This window comes from Cetorhinus maximus, chromosome 24, assembly GCF_964194155.1.
Source record: "Cetorhinus maximus chromosome 24, sCetMax3.hap1.1, whole genome shotgun sequence".
NCBI classification, from domain to species: Eukaryota; Metazoa; Chordata; class Chondrichthyes; order Lamniformes; family Cetorhinidae; genus Cetorhinus; species Cetorhinus maximus.
Genome location: NC_135902.1, coordinates 25,100,231 through 25,125,312, shown reverse-complemented (window position 1 = coordinate 25,125,312; position 25,082 = coordinate 25,100,231). Strand labels below are relative to the sequence as shown.

The window sequence follows — 25,082 nt, the reverse complement described above, 5'->3', positions numbered from 1 at the left end:
TAAGGCACTGGTGAATTCAAGTCAAGGGTTATTTGTGGGGGGGGGGAATTGAGCGAATCTCAAGAGTCTGGTGCTCCGTTCTGTCCAAATTTACAGCTGAAGCTGCTGAGCACCGCTCAGAGTGAGGCGGAGGACGGCACAAACACGTCGCTGAGTGACAGCCGAGGCAAAGCTTGTCTCCCTCTGCTCAGACCGGCAGCCAGCAGCATTTCCCGTGTAAAACAAAAGCCCGGGGAGGGAGGAGGAGGGAGAGAGGGAGAGGGAGGAGGAGGGAGAGGGAGGGAGGATATCGCAGGGCGAGCGGGGCGGAGCAACATCAGCAGCTCCGCCAAACAGCTTCACCCATTCAAATGGCGACAACATGGAGTAAGGTAACACACACCTAGTCAGCGCTCCCGCCCAGAGCCTGAAGCGCGGTGCTGGATGTAAACAGAGCCCCAGCCCCTCACTCGGAGAGTGGGGCAGCCGGATGGGAGCCCGAGGTGCCGGGGCCTCAGTTCAGGTGAAAGGTGCCGATGGAGAGCGCGGCGGGGGAGAAGGTGGCCAAGAGCAGCACCTTAAAGACCAACCTGAACAAGGGGAAGCGCAGGAAATCCTTCTCCGGCAAACTCTTCAGGAGGAGGTCGCTGAGGTCGGTCGGCAGCTTCGTGCGGGGGGTCTTCAAAACTTTGTTCACTTTGGCACCTTTCGGAGAGGTGAACGCTGAGGGGGCAACTGGAGGAGGAGGAGAGCGGGAGGAGGAGGAGGACGAGGAGGAGGAGGAGGAGGAGGACGATGGAGGCTTCAGGGACGGGCCGGTCACCCTCGCCACTTGCACCGAGGCGGGGATGGAGAGCCAGGGGGAGGCCGGCGGGGGGAAGCTCCAGCCCCAGCCCCAGCCCAGGGCACAGGCCGGCCCGGTGAGGGAGCGCCTCTCCTGGGGCTCCGGCCAGAAACCCCCCGGCGTCCTGGGCTTGAAGAACCACGGCAACACCTGCTTCATGAACGCCGTGGTGCAGTGCCTGAGCAACACCGAGCTCTTCGCCGAGTACCTGGGCTTGGAGCAGTACCGCTCCGAGCTGAAGCAGCTCCGAGCTAACGGCACCCTCCGCGGTAAGGAGCCACCGTCCCAGCGCAGGGCAGAAGTCACCGAGCAGCTGGCAGCACTGGTCCGGGCTCTCTGGACCCTCCAGTACACACCGCAGCTGTCGGTGCAGTTCAAGGTACGAACTCTCTACTCACCCACCCCCCCCAGGCAACCTGCTCACTTGCAAAGTGTTTTGAGAGCGGGATTGTTACCACTGCCTGTGAATCAGGAGTTGCCCCGAGTGCCACCACTTAAACACTCTCCTTTTAAACAGAATTGATGCAGGGAAGTATCACAATTTTTTGCAATCGGGAAAACATGTTCGAGAAAGTGACTGTTGTATTTCAATTTATGCCCGAATGTTAAATGTGGTGCAATTCCACCTGTCAAAAAGCAGGTGAGACTGCAGAGATTTGGCTTTGATTGAAACAATTGTCAAAACATTAAAAATCTGATTCTGCAGAAATACGTGGACCTGAGGTGCCATCCGAGCGTTTCCTCAAAAACCCATTGAAAGTGATAGTTGTTTGCTATTGGCCGATCAGGGAAGGTTTGGCTATTGGACAGAGATTTTAATCTGTTTCTGTAAACTCTGAACAACACTTGGCTAACTTTGAGGACACTGATTAATATCTGTAGTTACTTCCCGCCAATAATGTTTGGTTTAGTTTTAAATACTGCAAACTTCCTTTTATTCTCCAAGATTGAGCACTGGTTGTGATGACAATACAACCGAATTTTTAAAAAAAAAAATCTTTTTTGCCTTTTTACAAGTTAAAGTTTGCATCAATGACACGCTATCTTTATACAATTTAGTTTTCTAGGTTGTTTCATTGGAAGCAACACTGCAAGTTTGAGAAGTTACACTGCTTTTGCCTCTAGTAATTACAAATTGGTCTGCTCCTGTTTTAACATAGGTAATGTGCAAAGTAAATATAGGGAATTCAAAAGGAGTGGAGAAATGGTTTTGAGAAAAACATTCCTGTAAACTCACTAATACTGAGAATGAATGTAGACCTGAGGGTTGCTTCAGGGTTGTTGATTGCATCCTGTAGTTAATTGTGTCAATTATCAATCCCTGTGATACTCACAGACCTCCGTGGAGTTGTTCGACTGCTGGTACTAGTCTCGGAGCAGTCACTGCAACAGCTCTCCCCAGCGACACCAGAGCTCGTCATGTAAATTCTCACATTCACAGAGCTCTACTCACCAGCTACTGGCTAAACTTTAATATTAGGAGAGTGCCAGAACTTCCTAACATTAAAAATGAAACTTAATGGAATCCACCGAAACTTTCAAACTTGCTTTTTGGACTGGGCTGCAGTTACATGGCAATAAGTGTGAAACTGCATGGTAGACGTAGTCTAGCACCTATTGGCCAAGGTGAATTATATACACACGTGTCTTCTGAAATTTAATTAACTGTTAATTTTTGTTGCATTCACTGTAAGACTTTTGTTCTCTGCTCCATTTTATTAATTGAATGGCAACCTTTGCGGCAAGAAAACACATGAATGAATTTCTAGACCTTGATCTTTTACAAAAAATAGCTCAATCTGGTCTAAAGCTGAGTGGAATGTTTTAAAAGCAACAAGTTTATTATTAAATTTGCTTCAGTTTTCTCACTGAAATGTACAATTATTCCTCTGACCTAGCCACTCCCAACTTTACTTATCACCTGCTTGTTGCTTTTAACTTTTCCCAAAGCCCTTAAATGTTGATGAAGGTTTGATGGACTTCAGGAAGCTATTGATTCACAGTGAAAATTTTGAAAGACACTGCTATCCTTTATATAAAAAAAAGGTTAATCAACCAGCATTTATACAAGGCCTTTCACATTATAACATCTTGAATTGGTTCATAAGTATTTTGTAAGTGTGGTGATTCATATGGAGACAAACATGGTTGTTATTCTGGGCAAAATTTTAACTCAAAACCCGTTCACTTACGTAGGGTTAAAATCAGGCTCTTTCTGTCAGCAACGTCCACAAACAGCCAATCATCAATCTTTGAACTGATGAAATAAAACAGAAAGTAGCAGAAACACTCTGCTTCTGTGTTTCCCTTTTCTTTCACTTTCATCACTTTTCTTATTCAATCACTTCAATCCTTCACCCTGTAACATACCTCTCATTTGTTATTAACTTTTCTTCTTTTCCATGGTCCTGTCCTTATTTAAAAGCTATTAATTTCTAACATCTTCCAGTTCTGATGAAATCTCAACTTTGTTTCTCATTCTACAGATGTTGCCTGACTTGCCTGAGTGTTTTCAGCATTTTCTGTTTATTTCAGATTTCCAGCATTCACTGTACTTTCATGTTGGTGGAAGGGGAATGTTGTCTCACATACTTGATTCTTCTTTGGCTAGTGTCATGAAATCCTTTGCATCTATTTGTTCTATCAGAGCATGCAAATTGGCACTTTAATTAAACATCTCATCTGGAAATCAGATATTCCCATTACAACTCTGCATTGTTTCTGCTACCAGTGTATATTATAGCGAAACAAATTCCACAAACCAATAAGCGGAATCTACTGCATTTTAAGTTGGTCAACAACTGCTTTCCAATTATAATACAACTCCCAATTACATAGTCATACACATGTCAATGGAAATTTGTTCACCAAAAAGGCACCTGGCCATAGCAACTGCCAAATTTGATTCCTGTCACTGCAGACACCATGTATACTCATTTGAAAGTCAAATTTTTGATGCCAATTTTTAGGCCAAAACTTATGGGGTTGACTTTTACACAGGCAATGTTTGAGGGGTTGACAAGCGTACTTGATTTGGACTTGAGTGAAATCCAAAAACGACCTATCTCGATGGAATAAAGTAAAAACCAATAACACTAAAGAATTCATACTAATTATCTAGCATTTATTTCATAACATTACAAACTATATACATTTAATCCATATTAATTATCTTATATTTATTCATTTTTACAACATTGTGAACTATATATATATTTCATTAGCATTTATACATTTAAAATGGAATCATGAACATCTCCAGGATTACACCTTAGTTCTGAAATTTTTGGGCTTTTATCTCTGAAGAGCTAGGGTCATTTATTTACACGAGGTATATGAAATATCAAAGTTTACATGGGATCGACTTTTACATGAATATATATGATATTAGACGAAAGACACAATGAATATAAAGAGCTATTTATTTATTTAAATATACTTTAATGTTTGTGTTACTACAGTCATAATGAGGTTATTACTGGTGTTGCTTCATGTTCAGCATTGAGTGTGTAATGCAGACAACTTGTTGTCCATCCCTTGCACTGCATAGGAGGTCTGGAGCTCAGCAAGGTGCATTTGTTCTAATATCCCCTTGGTTTTTTAAAAAAAAGCAGGCTGAAAGCAACTGAACTAATAAGGGACATTCAGGTTGTTGGACCTACTTCTTCAACCTTCATCAACATTCTTTAGGTAATGACCAGAACTGTATTTCCAAAGCTTCCTGTTTTTACTTCACACATCTAGCATTCACTGTTTCACTTTCACCTCCATTGGGAGATGGTGGTACTGGGGTAATTTATCGCATGTATATCCTGCTGTGCACGTGATTTCTGGACTACATGCTGACTAACTGCAAACGTTTTAATGACTATGACTTTTCACCTTTTGAAACACTGTGGGCCTGTTTTGTTTTAATAAAGAATGTTTGTTTTATTTCAGAACATAGTAGCAAAATATGGGTCACAATTTCGTGGGAATTCTCAGCACGACGCACTTGAGTTCCTTCTGTGGTTACTGAACAGAATTCATGAAGACCTCAATTGTTCACCCAACAAAAAATCAAAGCCTTCCATTAAGGTGAGTTAACACCGCCTGCTTGGTTCATTTATTACCCAGGTGTCCTCTTACAAGCTGCACACAGTATCTCATTTAGAAGGACACAATAGACTGTCACAGTTGCAGGAATGAGATTGGTCTGACTGAATGTTAAAAATATTCCCAAAAAACTAGTTTAATAAATATGTACAGTCTAGATCAGATGTTCTGGACATGTGCTCTTCTTGAACATTTATATCTAATCATTTAGTAAAGACATTTTGAACAACAGAAAACTTTAAGTAATTTACTGTTTGCTGAGTATTGATATTCCAGGAATATAACAAAAACATTCAAAACTTTGTGTAATTAACTTTACACAAGGCATTCAGTCGGAACAGTGTATTGTGTGTATTGTTACAGATGAAATGTATATTGGCTGTGAATGACAATTCTTTTGGTATGAAAGTGAACTCAAGTCATCCTGTTGCATGATCTTATGACTTTTGCTGGGCTCGACATTTGTTATCGTAGCATCAATCAACTGCTTTGATGGTTTTCCAATTATTTTATAGTGTGTGGTCTAAAACATTGTTTGCCACGGGTTGGCACCGTCAAAGAGGATTTCACCTGTAATCTCCCATTTTAGAAAAACAAAACCATACGGTTATTGGATCAAAACTTTATTTAAACATTTTGTTAAAATTCTGAACACAAAAACAAAAATACCTGGAAAAACTCAGCAGGGCTGGCCGCATCTGTGGAGAGGAGCACAGTTAACGTTTCGAGTCCGCATGACTCTTCAACAGAACTAAGGAAAAATAGAAAAGGGGTGAAATATAAGCTGGTTTAAGGGGGGGTGGGACAAGAAGAGCTGGATAGAGGGCCAGTGATAGGTGGAGATAGCCAAAAGATGTCACAGACCTCCCTGTCGCTTGCCATTTCAACACTCCACCCTGCTCTCATGCCCACATGTCTGTCCTTGGCCTGCTGCATTGTTCCAGTGAAGCTCAATGCACACTGGAGGAACAGCACCTCATCTTCCAACTAGGCACTTTACAGCCTTCCGGAATGAATATTGAGTTCAACAATTTTAGATCATGAACTCTTTCCTCCATCCCCACCCCCTTTCCGATTTTGCCCCTCCTTTTTGTTTTTTCCAATAACTTATAGAGATTTTTCTTTTCCCACCTATTTCCATTATTATTAAGTGTATTTCCATCCATTGTTTTATCTCTACCTTTTAGCCTATTTCGATCCCTTCCCCCCACCCCACCCCCACTAGGGCTATCTGTACCTTGCTCGTCCTGCTTTCTACCCTTAATTAGCACATTCCTTTAGATAATATCACCACCGAAGGGCCATGAAGGCTCGAAACGTTAACTGATTTCTTCTCCGCCGATGCTGCCAGACCTGCTGAGTTTTTCCAGGTAATTCTGTTTTTGTTTCACCACCTTCAACACCTCTTTGTCCTTTTGTCTGTGACATCTTTTGGTTATCTCCATCTATCACTGGCCCTCTATCCAGCTCTTCTTGTCTCTCTCCCCCCCCCCCCACCCCCCCATCCTAAACCAGCTTATATTTCACCCCTTTTCTATTTTTCCTTAGTTCTGTTGAAGAGTCATGCGGACTCGAAACGTTAACTGTGTTCCTCTCCACAGATGCTGCCAGACCAGCTGAGCTTTTCCAGGTATTTTTGTTTTTGTTTTGGATTTCCAGCATCTGCAGTTTTTTTGTTTTTATTTTGTTAAAATTCTGTATTTTTCTTCTGACATATGTTCTTAAAATAATGGAAATTATAACCTCTTACGTGTGTCATGGACAGCAATTGAGCATTCTATTCATAATTTTTCATAACTACCACATTTGATGAGTTGTGAAATGAGAGTAAACAGCACTGTAACATTGAGCTTAGTGTGGTAGCACCATTTGTGTAAGCACCACACTGTGGAAGATGCAACATGGGCTCATGCCCGGTCCTCCGACAAATCTTCTTCAGTCACCTTACTTTAAAGTTACACATGGCAGGCAGTTAACTCATTTGTGGGAAAGTCCTTCCTTGCTATCTAAACAGAGATAGGTATTCACCCATTTATTGTAATATTCACACAACATAATTTCAAGGCTCCTATATGGAGCAGTTGAAACAAAAGTGATTAAACTAGGAGAAGATGCACTCTAATATCTGCTTCACAAAATGAGGACCTTTGGTTTCCATGAAAATAAAATCTCATGGTTGAGATCTAAAGATTTTCTCATGTTTATCGAATGTTTGTTTATGGTTTATTAGAATATATTTGTGGGTAGTTTCCTGCCTGTGATTAGTTTCTCTATAAATACTAAAGCAAAAATGTTGAATATTAGCTGATTGCTCTGACCGGTCTTAATGTCTCAAAAGTCAAGAATCAAGAAAGTATGATTTTTGCATTTCATGATATAGGAAATAGCAGGAATGACAGTATTACATGAGAAATGATCTATGATCCCTTATCTTTGGTTAGTTAGACCTTGCATTATTTCACAGATATAGCTGAATCCTGTAAGAACATTCGGTAATTATTGATGAGTCATCATTCTCCATGTGGCAATGAACATCAAGCTTACATTGAGCATTTTATTAGTCCTTTCTTAAAAATTTTGATTTTTGTGAGGGATAACTATCATTTCTGGCATGCTAGTGTATTTCAAAATGCTCTTGTTGTATTAAACAATCCTGCTTTCGTTCACATTTTGGTTTATTGAATAATTTCACAGTTAGATTTTACGGTTATGAACTGCTCAACCTTGTGTTTTGGCTGAATAATTTGATTCGACACTTTAGAAAATTATGAAGCAAATCATCAGGTACAGTAGCTGCTATTGTCAAATACCTGAAGTGTACGCATGCAGGCTCCGTACCCGAGAATTGTTTACCAATTGGAGCTGTAACTCTTTTGGCTATAAAACAAATAAACTAAATTAACAAACCAAGGCACAAGTTAAAAGGCAGCACCTTGTAGATGTACATTTATAAGGCAGCCCTTTGTAGGTGTAGCCTCTATGGCAGTTTTTACCCCATCCAGTTGTTAGGACAGTTGTGTTCTGTGTTCATTAATGTTAATTTTGTGCTTAAGAATTAATTCTAAATCTTTTTTTAAAAAACCTGTTGATTGCACATTGTGAAGATAAACATTGCACCTTCTAAGCATCTACTCCCTGATAAATTGCTATTTTAGAAATTCTCGTAGTAATTTTACTGTGACACTGTTGAAATTGTTTTGGTTGGGTAACAATTGTCACAATTATAAGCAAATTGGTTTAATATGATTTGAGAATATGGTATGATAGCAAAATTTGTCTTTCAGCCAGTTCTAGAAATTTTTTTTGCAAAAAAGAAACAAAGACTACGAGGGCAATTGTATCCTCGTTAGGTCTGAATTTCTGCCACTGGTGAGAGTGGAGAAACTTGAGGCATGGAATGGAGGATGCAATTTAATATAGGCAAATGTAAATAGTGCATGTTGCAGGTGAAAATAGGAAGCAGATGTACTCCATGATTGGTGCTGAACTTAATGGTAGTGGTGTAATACTCGTGGGATAAAATTGTGATCGAGCTGTATAGAACTCGGTTCAGAACAACCCTTGAGCTGTTCTGGTTACTGACACTGAGACATTCGAACATTGGAGAGAGTGCAAAGCAAAGCCACAAAGCTGACCCCAAGGTCTGATTATGAGGAAAGACTGGAGAAACTTGGGTTTTTCACCCTTGAAAGAAGACAACTGTAGAAAGATGTAAGATGTGAACTGTTTAGAAAAGGTAATTCTGGAACTTTACTTCAACTTAAATTATGAATGCAGGGAAAGGAGCCAGAGGGTTACATTAGCAAAAAGTACGTTTTCAGACTGACATCAGGAAGTAACTCTTCGCACAACAGGGTATATTTTGATTTTGTGTGAAATGGGTGACAGCAAATTGGAAGCTTGTTTTATAACTTTCCTGTTTTATTTGCATGGAGAGTGGCCTGTTAATTATAAATTTTGTGCACAAATGTAAAAAGTTAAAATCTATCCCAATATGTCAGAACATATGGAATGAATTCCCAGAGAACAGTGGAGGCAAGAGCCCTGGAATCTGGAAGAATCAGTGGGATGTTGGAATGAATATGAGTGTCGGGTCATTTTTGATCAATAAGCTCAGAGGGACTGAATGATCATCTTTATCTGTAATTATTTTGTAATCTTGTGATTTCATTGCAATTGATGCACCATGATTGGCCAGTTGAATGTTAGTTTTGTAAGCTGGCTAGTCTTTGTACCACTATATTTGCCATTTTCCTTCCTTTTCTCCACCCCCACCATCCCCACTCTCCAGCCCCACCATCCCCACTCTCCAGCCCCACCATCCCCACTCTCCGGCCCCACCATCCCCACTCTCCGGCCCCACCATCCCCACTCTCCGGCCCCACCATCCCCACTCTCCGGCCCCACCATCCCCACTCTCCGGCCCCACCATGCCCACTCTCCGGCCCCACCATGCCCACTCTCCGGCCCCACCATGCCCACTCTCCGGCCCCACCATGCCCACTCTCCGGCCCCACCATGCCCACTCTCCGGCCCCACCATGCCCACTCTCCGGCCCCACCATGCCCACTCTCCGGCCCCACCATGCCCACTCTCCGGCCCCACCATGCCCACTCTCCGGCCCCACCATGCCCACTCTCCGGCCCCACCATGCCCACTCTCCGGCCCCACCATGCCCACTCTCCGGCCCCACCATGCCCACTCTCCGGCCCCACCATGCCCACTCTCCGGCCCCACCATGCCCACTCTCCGGCCCCACCATGCCCACTCTCCGGCCCCACCATGCCCACTCTCCGGCCCCACCATGCCCACTCTCCGGCCCCACCATGCCCACTCTCCGGCCCCACCATGCCCACTCTCCGGCCCCACCATGCCCACTCTCCGGCCCCACCATGCCCACTCTCCGGCCCCACCATGCCCACTCTCCGGCCCCACCATGCCCACTCTCCGGCCCCACCATGCCCACTCTCCGGCCCCACCATGCCCACTCTCCGGCCCCACCATGCCCACTCTCCGGCCCCACCATGCCCACTCTCCGGCCCCACCATGCCCACTCTCCGGCCCCACCATGCCCACTCTCCGGCCCCACCATGCCCACTCTCCGGCCCCACCATGCCCACTCTCCGGCCCCACCATGCCCACTCTCCGGCCCCACCATGCCCACTCTCCGGCCCCACCATGCCCACTCTCCGGCCCCACCATGCCCACTCTCCGGCCCCACCATGCCCACTCTCCGGCCCCACCATGCCCACTCTCCGGCCCCACCATGCCCACTCTCCGGCCCCACCATGCCCACTCTCCGGCCCCACCATGCCCACTCTCCGGCCCCACCATGCCCACTCTCCGGCCCCACCATGCCCACTCTCCGGCCCCACCATGCCCACTCTCCGGCCCCACCATGCCCACTCTCCGGCCCCACCATGCCCACTCTCCGGCCCCACCATGCCCACTCTCCGGCCCCACCATGCCCACTCTCCGGCCCCACCATGCCCACTCTCCGGCCCCACCATCCCCACTCTCCGGCCCCACCATCCCCACTCTCCGGCCCCACCATCCCCACTCTCCGGCCCCACCATCCCCACTCTCCGGCCCCACCATCCCCACTCTCCGGCCCCACCATCCCCACTCTCCGGCCCCACCATCCCCACTCTCCGGCCCCACCATCCCCACTCTCCGGCCCCACCATCCCCACTCTCCGGCCCCACCATCCCCACTCTCCGGCCCCACCATCCCCACTCTCCGGCCCCACCATCCCCACTCTCCGGCCCCACCATCCCCACTCTCCGGCCCCACCATCCCCACTCTCCGGCCCCACCATCCCCACTCTCCGGCCCCACCATCCCCACTCTCCGGCCCCACCATCCCCACTCTCCGGCCCCACCATCCCCACTCTCCGGCCCCACCATCCCCACTCTCCGGCCCCACCATCCCCACTCTCCGGCCCCACCATCCCCACTCTCCGGCCCCACCATCCCCACTCTCCGGCCCCACCATCCCCACTCTCCGGCCCCACCATCCCCACTCTCCGGCCCCACCATCCCCACTCTCCGGCCCCACCATCCCCACTCTCCGGCCCCACCATGCCCACTCTCCGGCCCCACCATGCCCACTCTCCGGCCCCACCATGCCCACTCTCCGGCCCCACCATGCCCACTCTCCGGCCCCACCATGCCCACTCTCCGGCCCCACCATGCCCACTCTCCGGCCCCACCATGCCCACTCTCCGGCCCCACCATGCCCACTCTCCGGCCCCACCATGCCCACTCTCCGGCCCCACCATGCCCACTCTCCGGCCCCACCATGCCCACTCTCCGGCCCCACCATGCCCACTCTCCGGCCCCACCATGCCCACTCTCCGGCCCCACCATGCCCACTCTCCGGCCCCACCATGCCCACTCTCCGGCCCCACCATGCCCACTCTCCGGCCCCACCATGCCCACTCTCCGGCCCCACCATGCCCACTCTCCGGCCCCACCATGCCCACTCTCCGGCCCCACCATGCCCACTCTCCGGCCCCACCATGCCCACTCTCCGGCCCCACCATGCCCACTCTCCGGCCCCACCATCCCCACTCTCCGGCCCCACCATCCCCACTCTCCGGCCCCACCATCCCCACTCTCCGGCCCCACCATCCCCACTCTCCGGCCCCACCATCCCCACTCTCCGGCCCACCATCCCCACTCTCCGGCCCCACCATCCCCACTCTCCGGCCCCACCATCCCCACTCTCCGGCCCCACCATCCCCACTCTCCGGCCCCACCATCCCCACTCTCCGGCCCCACCATCCCCACTCTCCGGCCCCACCATCCCCACTCTCCGGCCCCACCATCCCCACTCTCCGGCCCACCATCCCCACTCTCCGGCCCCACCATCCCCACTCTCCGGCCCCACCATCCCCACTCTCCGGCCCCACCATCCCCACTCTCCGGCCCCACCATCCCCACTCTCCGGCCCCACCATCCCCACTCTCCGGCCCCACCATCCCCACTCTCCGGCCCCACCATCCCCACTCTCCGGCCCCACCATCCCCACTCTCCGGCCCCACCATCCCCACTCTCCGGCCCCACCATCCCCACTCTCCGGCCCCACCATCCCCACTCTCCGGCCCCACCATCCCCACTCTCCGGCCCCACCATCCCCACTCTCCGGCCCCACCATCCCCACTCTCCGGCCCCACCATCCCCACTCTCCGGCCCCACCATCCCCACTCTCCGGCCCCACCATCCCCACTCTCCGGCCCCACCATCCCCACTCTCCGGCCCCACCATCCCCACTCTCCGGCCCCACCATCCCCACTCTCCGGCCCCACCATCCCCACTCTCCGGCCCCACCATCCCCACTCTCCGGCCCCACCCCTCCGCCTCCCCTCCAGCTTCTGGGAGCCAGAATGAAATATTTTGTTAAAACTATTGAGGTTAAGTCCTGGTGACCTAACAGGAAGCTAAGTTGGGTTCACAGACTAGACTGCAAGTTAAAAGTCCTCTTGTTTTCTTTCCTGAACTGAATGCAGCACTTTGCAGTAAGAGCTACCTGACAATATTGAACATTTTAAGAGCAGATTGCTATGGTGGATTCATGTCATTTGAATGGATGAAAATGGTACAAATATTTAGAAATTGCTTTGTAGCATTTGACATTCTCTTATCATTCTCTTAATTGAAGCACATCTTTTATGAAATTACTTTACAATTTATATTAAAAATGATGCTTTAAAAAAAAATGTTTTCTGATTTTTTGGGGTCAGTTGGAGGTCAACATTTAAGTGAAACACACAGACCTGAAGATTTGAAGTTTCTTTTCCAGTTTTTGTAGAATTAGCTGATGTCTGCCTGGGTGGCATTAACAATGCTACAATTGTTGCAGTTGTAGCTCGGTATTAAATATTGTTTGGTTATACTCCTGTGAAGTACATTGGGACTTTTTACAATGCTATACATTTGCTAGATAAATGCAAGCTGTTATTGCAATGTAGTGCTAGCTGGGGGAGTGGGTGCGGGAGAGAATTATGCAGGATTCCTGCTTCTCATTAAGAAACAGCAATGCTGTTTATAAATGCACACATGTTTTAAAGAAGGGGATGGGAAATGACTTGGATGTCGCATTCCCCATTGGAATGGGGAATAGATGATGGGGGCTGGTCGGGTTGGGGGCTAGTCAAGTTGGGTAGGAGGGTGGTGTTAGAAGGTTGGGGGGGGGTGGTTAGAGGGAGGTCGTCAGCAGTCAGTCAGTATTAGTGATTGATGAGTTACCCAGGTGTTAGACTAGATTTTTTTCTAACATTTCCTGGGTAACTATCCAGGTAGGAAAGTCAGAATTATCCAAAGTCTCTGACTCCAACTCGGAGTTGACTTTTTCAGAGGGTCCTGGGGATCGGGAGAATTGCCCATCAGAAGTTCCAACTTCCTGGGCAATTCTTATGGGATTCTGTGGGGTTCTTTAGCCCATATTCTGGGGTATGTCTGCTCTCCGACTATCCAGAGACCAGAAGATCTGGCCCAATGTTTCGTGTACATACGAGAAGAATTTTTTTTTCAAAAGCTATCTCTAGTATGAAAGAATTATAATGTGCCCATTTAAAGAAGATTAATTGTATGTTGTGATTGTTGATAATGTAAATGTCAAGAAAGTAGCAACTTAAAGATTCATTATCCCAGTAAATCCAGGCTGGTGTATTGGCATTATGTACTGTAGTTAATTCAAACTGTCAATTCCCCATTCACAGCTTTGGTCTCTGGAGATGTAACTGCTTCCTTCAAGGGATGTTGAGAAATGAATGTGTTATTCAAACTCCATTTCCTGTTTTTATTTAATGTCTAACACTTGGTTATGGACCAACGTTTTCACAGTATGGGATGGAACACGTTTCCCATCTACTCTCCTGATTACCATACAGTATAGATTCAAGATTCTCCTGACTAAATTACTGAGAAATCCATAAAACCTGATGCAGCACGCATAGTTTCATCTGGAGTTCCTCGTTTAAAAGGATAACAAGGTTTAGGGACCCAGAGTGTGCACAGGATGAGTGCTGGAAATTCTGAAATTATTGGCTTTATTACTTGCTAATGGTTGGAACAGATTTGTTGCAACTTCATTCTCTTTGCTTTGGTAAGCAGGTGTTGCTGATGCATGTAACTTTTGACTAAACAAGTACTGAGTACAAGACGGCATCGGCTTCCTGTAGCTTGGGTGTTGGACAAGCCAGGACAACTCTTGAATAATGTCCGGTTGTTAACAATGTCCTACTGAAAAAATAATTAAAAAAAGCTCTGGGTGGGATTTAATAAGAAGAACATGGCTCCAGTGGTGGGGCTGGAAGTGGGCACCACCTCCATTCATGTCGGGAGCTGCAATTCACACAATTACAATGCAGATTAAAAGTGCGTGCAAAAAATGTTTAATGGCCCTTCAGGTGGTGGATTTTGCTGCAAACTTGCTACGAGTTCTCCCTGCCTGCAGAACCCAGGCGCTTGCAGAGGTGGGCCTTTCAGTGCCCACCTCAACCTGTTGTGTCAGCCGATGGCAGAAGGTGGGCAGAAAATGTCTGCCTCACTTCAGCAGAATGTCTGAATACAGATGAAGAGTGGCCCAATGGCATCAGTGATGCCCCCCTGCAGGTTCTCCAGGCTGCCTGGGAAAGGGGAAAGGTGCTCTTCCTTAGGGATGCAAATAGAAGACCCTCCCTCTTGACCAAGGCAGCCTGAGTTGAGATCGTAGAGGGAGTGAGCAGTTGTGGGGTCAGACACGAGCATGCATGCAGTGCCACAAAAGGATTAATGACCTCCTCTGATCTGCTGGGGTGAGTGGCAATGTGGCTTTACAACAAAGGGTCTCTCATGAGGGTATCAATCAAAGGGACTTTCCAAATGGGGAGAGAGGCCAGGCTAGTAAATGCATGGTCATATCAGTGCCACATGGTAAAAGACTGTGATAGTTGTGCATGATACCAGTTGGAAAGTGTGGCCAGTATCTGGCATGGGGACAAAGGTCTCTTGACCTGCTACTAAGCCTCCACTTTGTCAAGCAGGATAAGGAGGCCTTCAGTGCCAGGGAGAGGTCCAAATTCAGAGGAAGAGTGGCCAAACTGAAAGTGTTAGTGCCATGTGAGGAGGAAGATTGGAGATTGTGGGCTAGCAGGTCTGGTGGCCTGTTGCAGACGATGAGGCTGGATTAGCCAGCCAGCAGAGTGAGAATGCCTCCAACCTTGTGTTGAGACATGGGCTCATTAGAGACACGCATGAAACTGGATTCCTGATAAATTGAACTTCTCTTTCATACCTTTCTTGTTGTTCTCCACTGCAGGTCATTGCCATAGGTTGCAAAGGCCCAAGCCCATTGGAGGACAGGACGACTCCACTCTGATGGTGAAGAGCAAGAACATCCAGAGGATGCACCTTCACCTGCCTGCCTCTCATCCTGCACCAGCACTCACATAGGTCTTTGCTGATGATCCTGACAGCTGAGGGAGGCCATGCCAGCAGAGGTCTCTGACAGTGGGAGGACTGTTGGGGGTCTGGCTCATGCTGATCCCCATGCTGATGATGGACCTCTGCTCTTGACCACAGTAAACCTGGAGATACAGAGGCATGCAGGGGAAAATCTGGCAGAGGTGCCAGAGACTGTGTGGAGCCTTGCAGTGGGGGAATCCATCCAAGCCTTGACTTCTGCCATGGTCCAGCATGTGAGCACATGGCTTCCTCCATAGAGAGGCTTGCAACTGACCTGGGTAGTCAGATCTATCTGTGAGGACCTGCATGTCTATCAATCTGGCCATAGTCACAGTCGAGTAGTGGCTAGGTGAGAGAGGAATGAGGAATCTGGATCTCCCCATCCAACCCCCCTGCCCCCAACCAAGGCACCCATTCAATCCAGGGATACAGGCAGGTGCCATTGCATACCAAGAGGGAGGAGGAGGAGCATCAGCCAGCCACTGTGGGGCGCACTCCCAAGGTGAACAAGTGTTTATCATCCCTTCTGCTGGCGATTCCAGGGGGTAGAGGATGTGGGTAGTGAGGTAGCTTGGATGGACCCTTGCAGAGATGGGTGTACATTCAGAGGAGGCACTGGTTTGCAGACAATGCACTGATAGCCAGGTAGGTGCCTCATTCCTGGCAAAACGATTGAGGCTGTCTCACACAGCCCTGGTATGTCTCTCCATGGCCCTGGTATCCTGGAGAAGTGTAGCAATATTTCCATCCTCTTCCTCATATTCCTCTCTACCATCTTCACCTGAGGAGGTTAGCAGCTCCTCCATGGCCTCACATGGTAATTCCTCTCCCCTTTGCAAAGCAATGTTGTGCAATGTCAGTATATTATACAATCCTGGATGCCCTCTGTGGCATGTAATGCAATGCTCCGCTGGATCAGTCAAGGCAGCGGAAGCACGTTTTCAGCAAGCCATTGGCCTGCTCTGTGATTACCCTGGTTGATCCGTGTGCTGCATTGTAATGGGCCTCCAGGTGGCTGTGGGGATGATGCACTGGTGTCATGAGCCATGGTCTCGGGGGACAGCCATTGTCACCCAGGATCCAACCCTGCACTTGGGGAGGAGCCTCAAAGAGTAGTGGCGGCTGGGCGTTCTGCAAAATGTATGGGAGCTCTCTGGGAAATGACCACATACCTGCATAATTCTTTTCCATTGGTTATATACAACTTGGACGTTAAGGGAGTGAAATTCCTTCTGAATTACAAATGCAGTTGCTGCCCCCATGGAGCTGACCTGGCCACCTGACTGCAGTCAATGAGTCGGTGGACCTGTGGGAACCCCGCGATGGCCCTGGCAGCCTGGGAAATACCACACATGGAGCCCAGAATGAGCCATTGGTGTAGAAAGTTAGGGCCGCAGTCACCTTGATGGTGACTGGCGTAGAGTTCCTTCCAAAGCCATGAGGCTGCAGGTCTTCTTGTAGGAGTGCGCACCAGTCAGCGACTGCCTCTCGTGAAGAAAGCCTTAGTTGTCTCTTGCATTGCCCAACAGTCATCTGTTGGTGTGTGTTCTGAACAAGCGCTGACGTGCCAGTGCTGTTCGGCGACGATGACGGCATTGGTTGTTTTCCTCCTGCCCTGCCTCCCTGGTGGTGCCAGCTGATGGCCTCGTGGCCAATGTTGTTGTAAGGCCAAGGCCCCCCTCTGGCAAATCTCCTCCTCTACTGCCTGAACTTACATAAATATTTGGTGTATGAGACCAATTGCAGACCCACAAAGTGAACTGTGCGAAAGAGGCAGGCCAAGATATCAGCACCTTTGTTTACATGGTCTTCAATCCCAGAACAGTTGCACTTGGCAAATGGAAATGTATGACCCTCCTGTGGGCCATACCTAGAACTCCTCCCATTCTCACAGTGACCTTCTCCCACAACAACCTGACCTCCTGCAAGCACAAACTTTCTTAGCAGCCATGCCAATAGCCACACATATGTGACCCTGCAGCTGCAGCCCATCCACCTCCACCCTCCCTCCGACATCTTCAAGTTTCCTCCCATCTCCCTTGATCCTCGAACATCACCCTGCTCCTTCCCCCAATCATCCTGTAGCCTCTAACCCATCAGCCTTGACCCAGAGCCAGTGATCTTTGAGCTTTCATCTCTCACCCTCAACCCTCCCTCCATCTCACTCTTAACCTTCTGCCGTCACCCTAGAGCCTCCCTCTTTCATCCTTGACCTGCTCTCTGTATCTTTTGACCCTCCCTCAGAGGCCATTGACCTGTCCTCCTTGCCCTGCTTCAAGCTTGACAACCCTTCCCTTGGACACACGGGACCAGACCACTGTAATGATGAACACTGCCCTATAGGCTGGATCCTGGCTTTCTTCAGACACTTCCCCAACAACTGCTCCCAGACATGCCAGTGCTTTGCTGTAATGCCATCTGAGGACCTGACCACCACCCCCTTGCCAGCCCAACTGTTGCACTGTATGAAGATTCAATCACCTCTGTACCTCTTGCCAGTCCAACACTTGTGCAGTTTGAAGACCTGGCTGCCACCATCCTCATTTCCCCCCTGGACCCCCCCTCCCCCTACCCCTCGCTTAGTTAGCTAAAGACAAAACCTCACCTCAGACCCAAAGATTGAACAGCCTCACCTGGTGAATGCCACCTTTAAACTGTCGGAAAACTGGAGGCATGAGTTTCCCATGCGCTGCTGAGTTAATCTTGGAGGTAGGACTGAATTTGGTGAATTTCCCATTTAATCAGTATTCATGGTATGCAAATGGATGGTAAATAGTTTCCTGCTGGGCAGTGTAAATGGCCGCTCTGCCACTAACACACCACCGACTGATTTTCTGAAACAGCTCGGTGTCGGGAAACCAAGCTTTTGGCTCCCGCCTAACCCAGTCCCATCAGCCATTTACAGCTCCTACAGACCCGTTAAATTCTGCCCTCTGTGTGGGTTCTATTACCAATATTGTGATCCTCATTTTATTATAATACTGATTTTTATGGGCTATTTGTAGGGCTTATATGAGAAAAATTACACTCTGATAGCAAGAAAATGTTTCAAAGGAGGGAACAGCAAACTGTGGAAGAAACAAAAGACAGATTTGTGATTTTTTATTTTTCCCTTCCTCACTCATCCCACTTATTGATTTTATTTTCGTTATCCCACCCTTCTCCAACCCCCGAGGATAAAATAAACCCAGTAGTATAAGTTCTGCTTAAAACTAGTTTCTGTTTTAAAGTTGACATTTGATACTTTAATCAAGGAGTAAAAAGTTGACTTGCCAGTAAATTGACTTCGCCTCACAATACTTGTCTGTTCAAATAAAAACATTGACTTGATTTATAAACTCCTGACAGAAAGGGATGATCTCAGCCAGCTGAGCTCATTTTTGCTACATCCAGTATTTAATGCTTGGCAACTGACTTCAATAGTTGGCTGGTGAAATGGACTTCATCCTTTTTCCAGATAATGCCTTGATGCACTGACTCTAATGTACTTATTACCAACACAAAATGCTTTGGTAATCACTTTATAACAGCTTGTTGCTGAATCTACTGAGAAATGGAGAATATTACCTCGGATAAATCCTCACAAGCTTTATTTTGTTCTTACATAAAGCACCCAGGATACATAAGGTGCTGAACTTCTTAAGGTGTAAAGCAAAGATTTCCAAAAGACCTCTGATGGGGTTGCTTAATGTTTCCCATTGCATAATATTTATCACCATACTTATCTCTAGATTGGTTTAGTTCACCTTGCGTCCCTTCACATGAGCTCCTGAGATGAAACATCTAGTTTTTCAAGTTGCTACATGACAATTAGTAGTGCCCAGTGAACACTTGAGTCCAAGGCTGATTCTAGGGTATGAACTTGGGCTAAGCTGAGGTTGAGAGCTAATAGCACTGATTTGAGCAAAGCTGAGGCTGTGTGGAGTTGATCCTCTCTACCTGCCTATTCCAAATGTGCTTCCTGCTTCTGCCCACTGCAAGATGTTTTGTCTTTTCTATGTTTTGTATGTCAATTTGCTGGCATTGTGTCTCAGGTGTTCCTCTAGGCTATGGCTTCCACTGCCATTGTGTTATGATGTGTCTTATGCTGGAGCATGGCCAACACTTGTATCCCTTTGTTTCACTTGGGCAGTTGGCACTTGCTGTCGGTGACTCTTTTTTGCAGCTGGAAAAATAAGCCAAGTCAAATTTGCCAATGCTCTAGTAGGCCACCTAATCAGTTACTACAGCTCCCTGAACATGGAAAATGTGGTTTGAGCTGCTGACAAAGGCCAACTGGGAGACTGGCTAGCAAGTTTTAGCATGAGCCCACCCTAAATCAGGTGAGTGTGTATGGACATTGACGTTGATTGTGAGTGATCCTATGTCTGTGGCTATTGATGGCAGTGCAGTCAGGTGTACAGTTATGGAGGGTTGAGAAGATCCAAATGTAACCCAGTCTGAGCTGACCTCAGGCTAAAGGTAGTGAGCAGATCTGAGATCTGCAAACACATAGCTGGGTCAGGTTGCAAGTCAGGAAGTGAAGGGTACCAGGTACAGCTTTTCTCATTTGTGAGGATTTTGGTTTCCCACAGCATTTCCCAATGAACAGCTAAAGGGTTGGAATGGATACATGTTGCAACTAATATGTTTCTGACTATTATATCAGTGGCTAGGAATTTGCCAATTGCTTGCAAATTCTGCACAAGAACATTTTCTTTTTAGTACTAGTGATAAAGAACAGTCCTAATTACAATTTCTACAACCTTCAGATCCATGTTCTGATTTTTACATTTATCTGTGTGGGCAATGTCATGGCTGTCAGTTCCCCCCAGGCCTGCCACCATCCTGATGTTATGTAATGTTGAACCTGATGCATTAACTTGCTGTGCATGAAGGTCCACTAATACCTGACCCCAAATTATGTAGGATTCGAGTATGAATTATTCTCATAACTATTTTATTCAAATATTGTAAAACAGTTTAAAGCTGTCCAGGATCAAAAGTTAAGCTGCTGAACTAAAATTTGTGCTATAGTGCAGCACTTGGAAAAATGTTTTTTTGCTTTACCCCACTCTACCTGTTAACCTAAAAAAGAAAAAGGAAGAAAAAGAGAGAGAAATTGAAAATAGACACATGGACACCTCACTGTGAGGGCAAATGTTCATTAGGTAATGGGTTGCTTTGAATAGACAATCAAATATTTGAATGAACTAAAATGCATTAAATTCAATTCAGTTATAATTTGAAAAGCAAAATTCAATTATATGAAATACAAAAACTTCATAAATAATGCGGGGCATCAATGCATTATCATCTAACTTATGTTTACAAATGCATCCATTTAAATGAGATGTGTGTTTACTTCAAATAATTTAAATTAATTGATTTTACATTTTTTGAGACTTACCAACATTTTAAGCTTGTTAAAGGTTTGGCCCAATCGACACTGAAACATAAATGTTTCCCCGCACGGCTGAATTTTAGAACATGTTCATTACCAAGAAGGATTTGGTTGTATGGTGAACTTATTAAATACTTGGTAACTTTGCATAGTGCTGTATACCAGAAAAACAAAACCCATCATTGAAAACTCCATAGATACCCAGTTTAACAAAAATGCTGGAGCAAAAAAATCTATTGTTAATGCATTTTTAATTTTGCTTATCTCTGTAGAAACTCTGCATGAATGTATAGGTTTTTACATGCCGATATTCAAAATGTACTCTGTGCCGTTTTAGATCAAGTTATTTATTCAATAAAATATTTTCAGTCATTCAACTGGCAAATGCAGATGCCGTTATTCATGTGGGAAGCTTGTGCCTCCTGAGAAAAGGCCCTTGATGAAGTTTACCTTTTGAAACCTAAAATGTACAGGTTTCCAAGGCTACCAGTTTTTTATTGTAGATAGGCAGAACATTTCTTAATTTAAATTAGTTTGCTCTTGTGCCTTCAGTTTCAATACAAGTCAAAGACCCAGCAGCAGGAAAATATTTCTGAAATAAATGCAAATCAAAACTACAGTTTGGAATATATGCAACCATACATATTATGGATAGTTTTCATGTTTTTTTTTAAAAACAATTTTACAGAATTGCAGAATTGTTACAGTGCAGAAGGAGACCATTTAGCTCATCATGTACACACTGGCTCTCTGAATGAGCCTAGTGCCATTTTCCCACCTTCTCCCTGTAACCCTGCACATTCTTACTTTTATATGACACACAACATTGTCAGTTTTAAATAAGGTTTTATGATAGTTCACATTATCACAGCTTCACAGTCCTATGAATGATATCCATTAAAAAATTGTATATTTCAAAACTGCTTCACCACTAATACTGTACCTTCAGCATATTGCAAATGGACTATTGAGTAAAGATGAAAAGTTAATATACCCACTCACCATGGAAACATACACAACTACCAGTCCTTGATGGAAAGCCTTCCTCAGGCTGCTGCAAGTGAAAGGTTTCCCTTTATTCTGTCAAAATAACTGGGCCTGAGTATTTATCAGTAAATGCTTTTTCCTAGCACAAATATTTTGTTTAAAAATCTTGGTTTAGTTATGCAGTTATTCCATCGGCAGGTTTGTTACTTAATATGTAAATGTGATCCTTCGGCATGTTGGCTTTGAGTGCAGGGATATTGAAGGGCTCAAGACTGGTTTGTAATTCATGCTTGACTAATTGCTGTTTCAGTGTGTAATGGATAGCTGTGTAATGGTGACTTGATAGGTGAAGAAACTGTTGGTAATTGAGTAGCTAGGAGATGTCACAGGCACAACTCCAAAAATGAATATGAATGTTTTATGTTGGGTGACTTGGTGATGCCGCACACTCATTCCAGTTTCTTACAAGCAGGGTTCTTATAAACAGGGTTTCTTACACCTCTATCAATCTCCTCTTGCCCTTCTGTGCTGTAACTGTAATCCTTCATTCCTGGAAACATTCATACTGGTATCTCTTCTGTACCCTTTCCAAAGCCTTTACATCCTTCCCGAAGTGTGGTGCCCAGAATTGGACACACTACTCCAGCTCAGTCCAGACTAGTGTTTTATATAGGTTTAGCATAATTTCCTGGCTCTTATACTCCATAGCTCGATTGATAGTCAGGATCCTATGGGGTAGAAATTAGTCTCTGGGGTGGCACAAAATGAGTGATATTGAATCAACTATTCATTATACAGAATGGCTGCGTATATCAGGTGGCTGATCCGGCATTGACTGCTTTGCTTCACTGCTTGAGACACATTTCTACTGCTTGCAACATATTTCTACACCTATGTGCTTTGAAAATGGCAGGACAAGTTAACAGAACAGCTAATAAGACTTGTGCACACACTTCCTTAGGTCTATTTGTCCTTTCATCCCTTTAATGTTGTGCCATTTAGCTTGTGTTGTCTCTCTTCATTCTTCCTACCTAAATGTAGGACTTGCACTTTCCTCCATTGAATTTCATCTGCCATGTTCCACCCATTCTACTAGCCTCTCTGTGTCCAGCGGCAGACAGGGCATCTGTTTCACATCTCATCTGAAAGATGGCACCCCTAACAGTGCAGCACACTCTTCAGTGCTGCACGGTGCTCGAGTTTCTGAAGTGGGATTTGAACCTATGGCCTTCTGACTGAAATGCAAGAATGCCACAACTGAATAAAGGCTTACACATAATAGGAAAGAAGTCATCTCAAGAAGTCACACCTGAAAATGGATCTGTGGTCACAATTACTGGGAATTTCTTTGGAGGTTCTTACGATTGATCACTGTACCTTAAGTGGAAACCCTGGACAAACTGTATAAGCAGGGTTTCTGCCAATTATCCCCAAAAATTACAACCGTCAATTGGAAAATCTGTTAGGAACATTCATCAGGAACTTCCTTAACAGCTGCATTTTATACCTAGAAGCTAAACATCAGGGACTGGGATGTTTATGGAAAATAGATGTCAGTAACATAACTGAGCACTTGTGAATTGTGTGAAAGGTTTACTTTCTGTTGGCTGCTTGCTCTTGCTGTTTCTCTGTAGAATAGGGGTAATTGATTTATAGAATAATGTTTCATATGTATAGATATAATTTTTTCCCCTCTCATTGATGGTGAAGTCACTTCCACTTTATTTGTGATGTGATTGATGCAGTCTTTTAAATAAGGAATAAACCATTTGATTTAGTCAAATTTTGTGCTTGTTAATGAGAAGGGCAGCAGCAGTGGGATATGAAACACTTGTTCCCACTCCTGGGTCAGTTATATCATGCTCAAACGTAAGCTGATGCTCCCTCTGCTTTCTACAATATCATGTCTTAAATTTAACCTTCAAAAGAGGTACTCCATCAATGTGTTTTGTTTTCTAGTTAGTGCAATCATGGGCCTGTTTGATATCTGGTACCCTGTTTGTGTTGGTTTTTATAGTAGGTATGGGATTATTCTGATTTCTGTCCTTGATCGGACCAAAGCAATTCTGCAGCCCGTTAGTCATTGCAGGGATAGGAGAATCTGCAGCTTGCATTATTTATGCCATCAGTTGTAAATCAGAATGCGCTTGAAATCGGAAGCGTTCCAGTTTGCAAACAGCTTTGAGTGCCTTTTAGTTGCGTAATGAATGCAGAGCCACACCCATTGGGAACTGAGTTCACTCTGCCCAACCTTACTTTGCCAGTTATAAGGCATCACTGCAATGAAATGTGACTTTTTCATTCTTTGAATTTGAGGTTTCAAACTAGCCAAAGACAGGATGGTGTGATAAGCTAATGCATCATGCCAGTTGCCCCCACTCATGTCAATTTTGGACTTTAAGCACTTTTTAAAAAATGTTTCAAATTAGATCAGAATTTATTGCAATGCATCTTTTCATATCTTAAGTGTTTAATACTCCTATTTCTGTATGTGCACGTTAGGATTGCGTTTAAAAAAACCCTTCAATCTCTTTTACTCAAACAAAGCTGTGATGCTGTGTATCATTTGAAAGATTGGTTTAAATAGCACTCGTATAAAAAGAAACAAGCCACAGCTAAAAAGAGAGTAAGAGCACCTATTAACCAATAAATAGCATCTAAAAAAAGAGAGAGCACAATTTCCTGCTGTTCCCTTCTGACCTACAGCCAGGAATTTGTAAACAACTATCTACAGCAACTTTATCAGCAACAGGAATTGGCCTTTAACAATAGGATATTCCTATTTACAGTGCTTAGACTCTGTGGCCTTAAAGGGACACTTTATACTTTTGCAGCATACTTTCAAGGGTTGGGTGGGGGGGGGGGGAAGAGGGCGGGGAAGTGGCCATGCATTAGGGAAACCTTGTATAAAGTGATCATTGCTTTGCAGCTGAGACAGTTCAGATGCAGCCACATTGACATGCATGGAGTCGGGCCTCTAACTTATCTACCCACTCAAGCAGCGCAGAGACATCAAAGTGCCGCCAAGTGCTCCAGAGCTTTTCACCCCTTGGGCACAGACTGTAAACTAACGAGCATTTTAGTGGACTGCAGAACAGTTGGACGACTGGGCATGTTGTCCAATCTCCTTGCTAAAGCTGGCCATGGAGTAGTCACTGGTGGAGGCGCCCACAGCCCCTTGCAATGTCATCATCCCGGTTTGGACCAGTCTCCCCCATTGTTCAAGTTAACAATGCAGCCTTGCAGTGTGGGTTAGGAGAATGCCTGAGCTGAGAGCACAGCATGGAGTCCAATGGGCAATCAGGCAGATGTAGCGGGGCGGAGGTGGTTATGGTTTTGGGCAGCC

At 46.0% G+C, this 25,082-nt stretch overlaps 1 protein-coding gene across 1 annotated transcript in view; it reads left to right on the top strand.

The window, feature by feature from the left end:
• The first annotated feature begins 340 nt into the window (after positions 1 to 340).
• usp43a (ubiquitin specific peptidase 43a) overlaps positions 341 to 25,082 on the top strand; it is a 581,344-nt gene continuing 556,602 nt past the window's right edge. The window contains exons 1-2 of the mRNA XM_078570881.1: positions 341 to 1,202; positions 4,763 to 4,900. Of these exons, the coding sequence (XP_078427007.1) occupies positions 516 to 1,202; positions 4,763 to 4,900 (825 nt within the window). The 5' untranslated portion in view covers positions 341 to 515. The remainder of the gene's footprint in view (positions 1,203 to 4,762; positions 4,901 to 25,082) is intronic.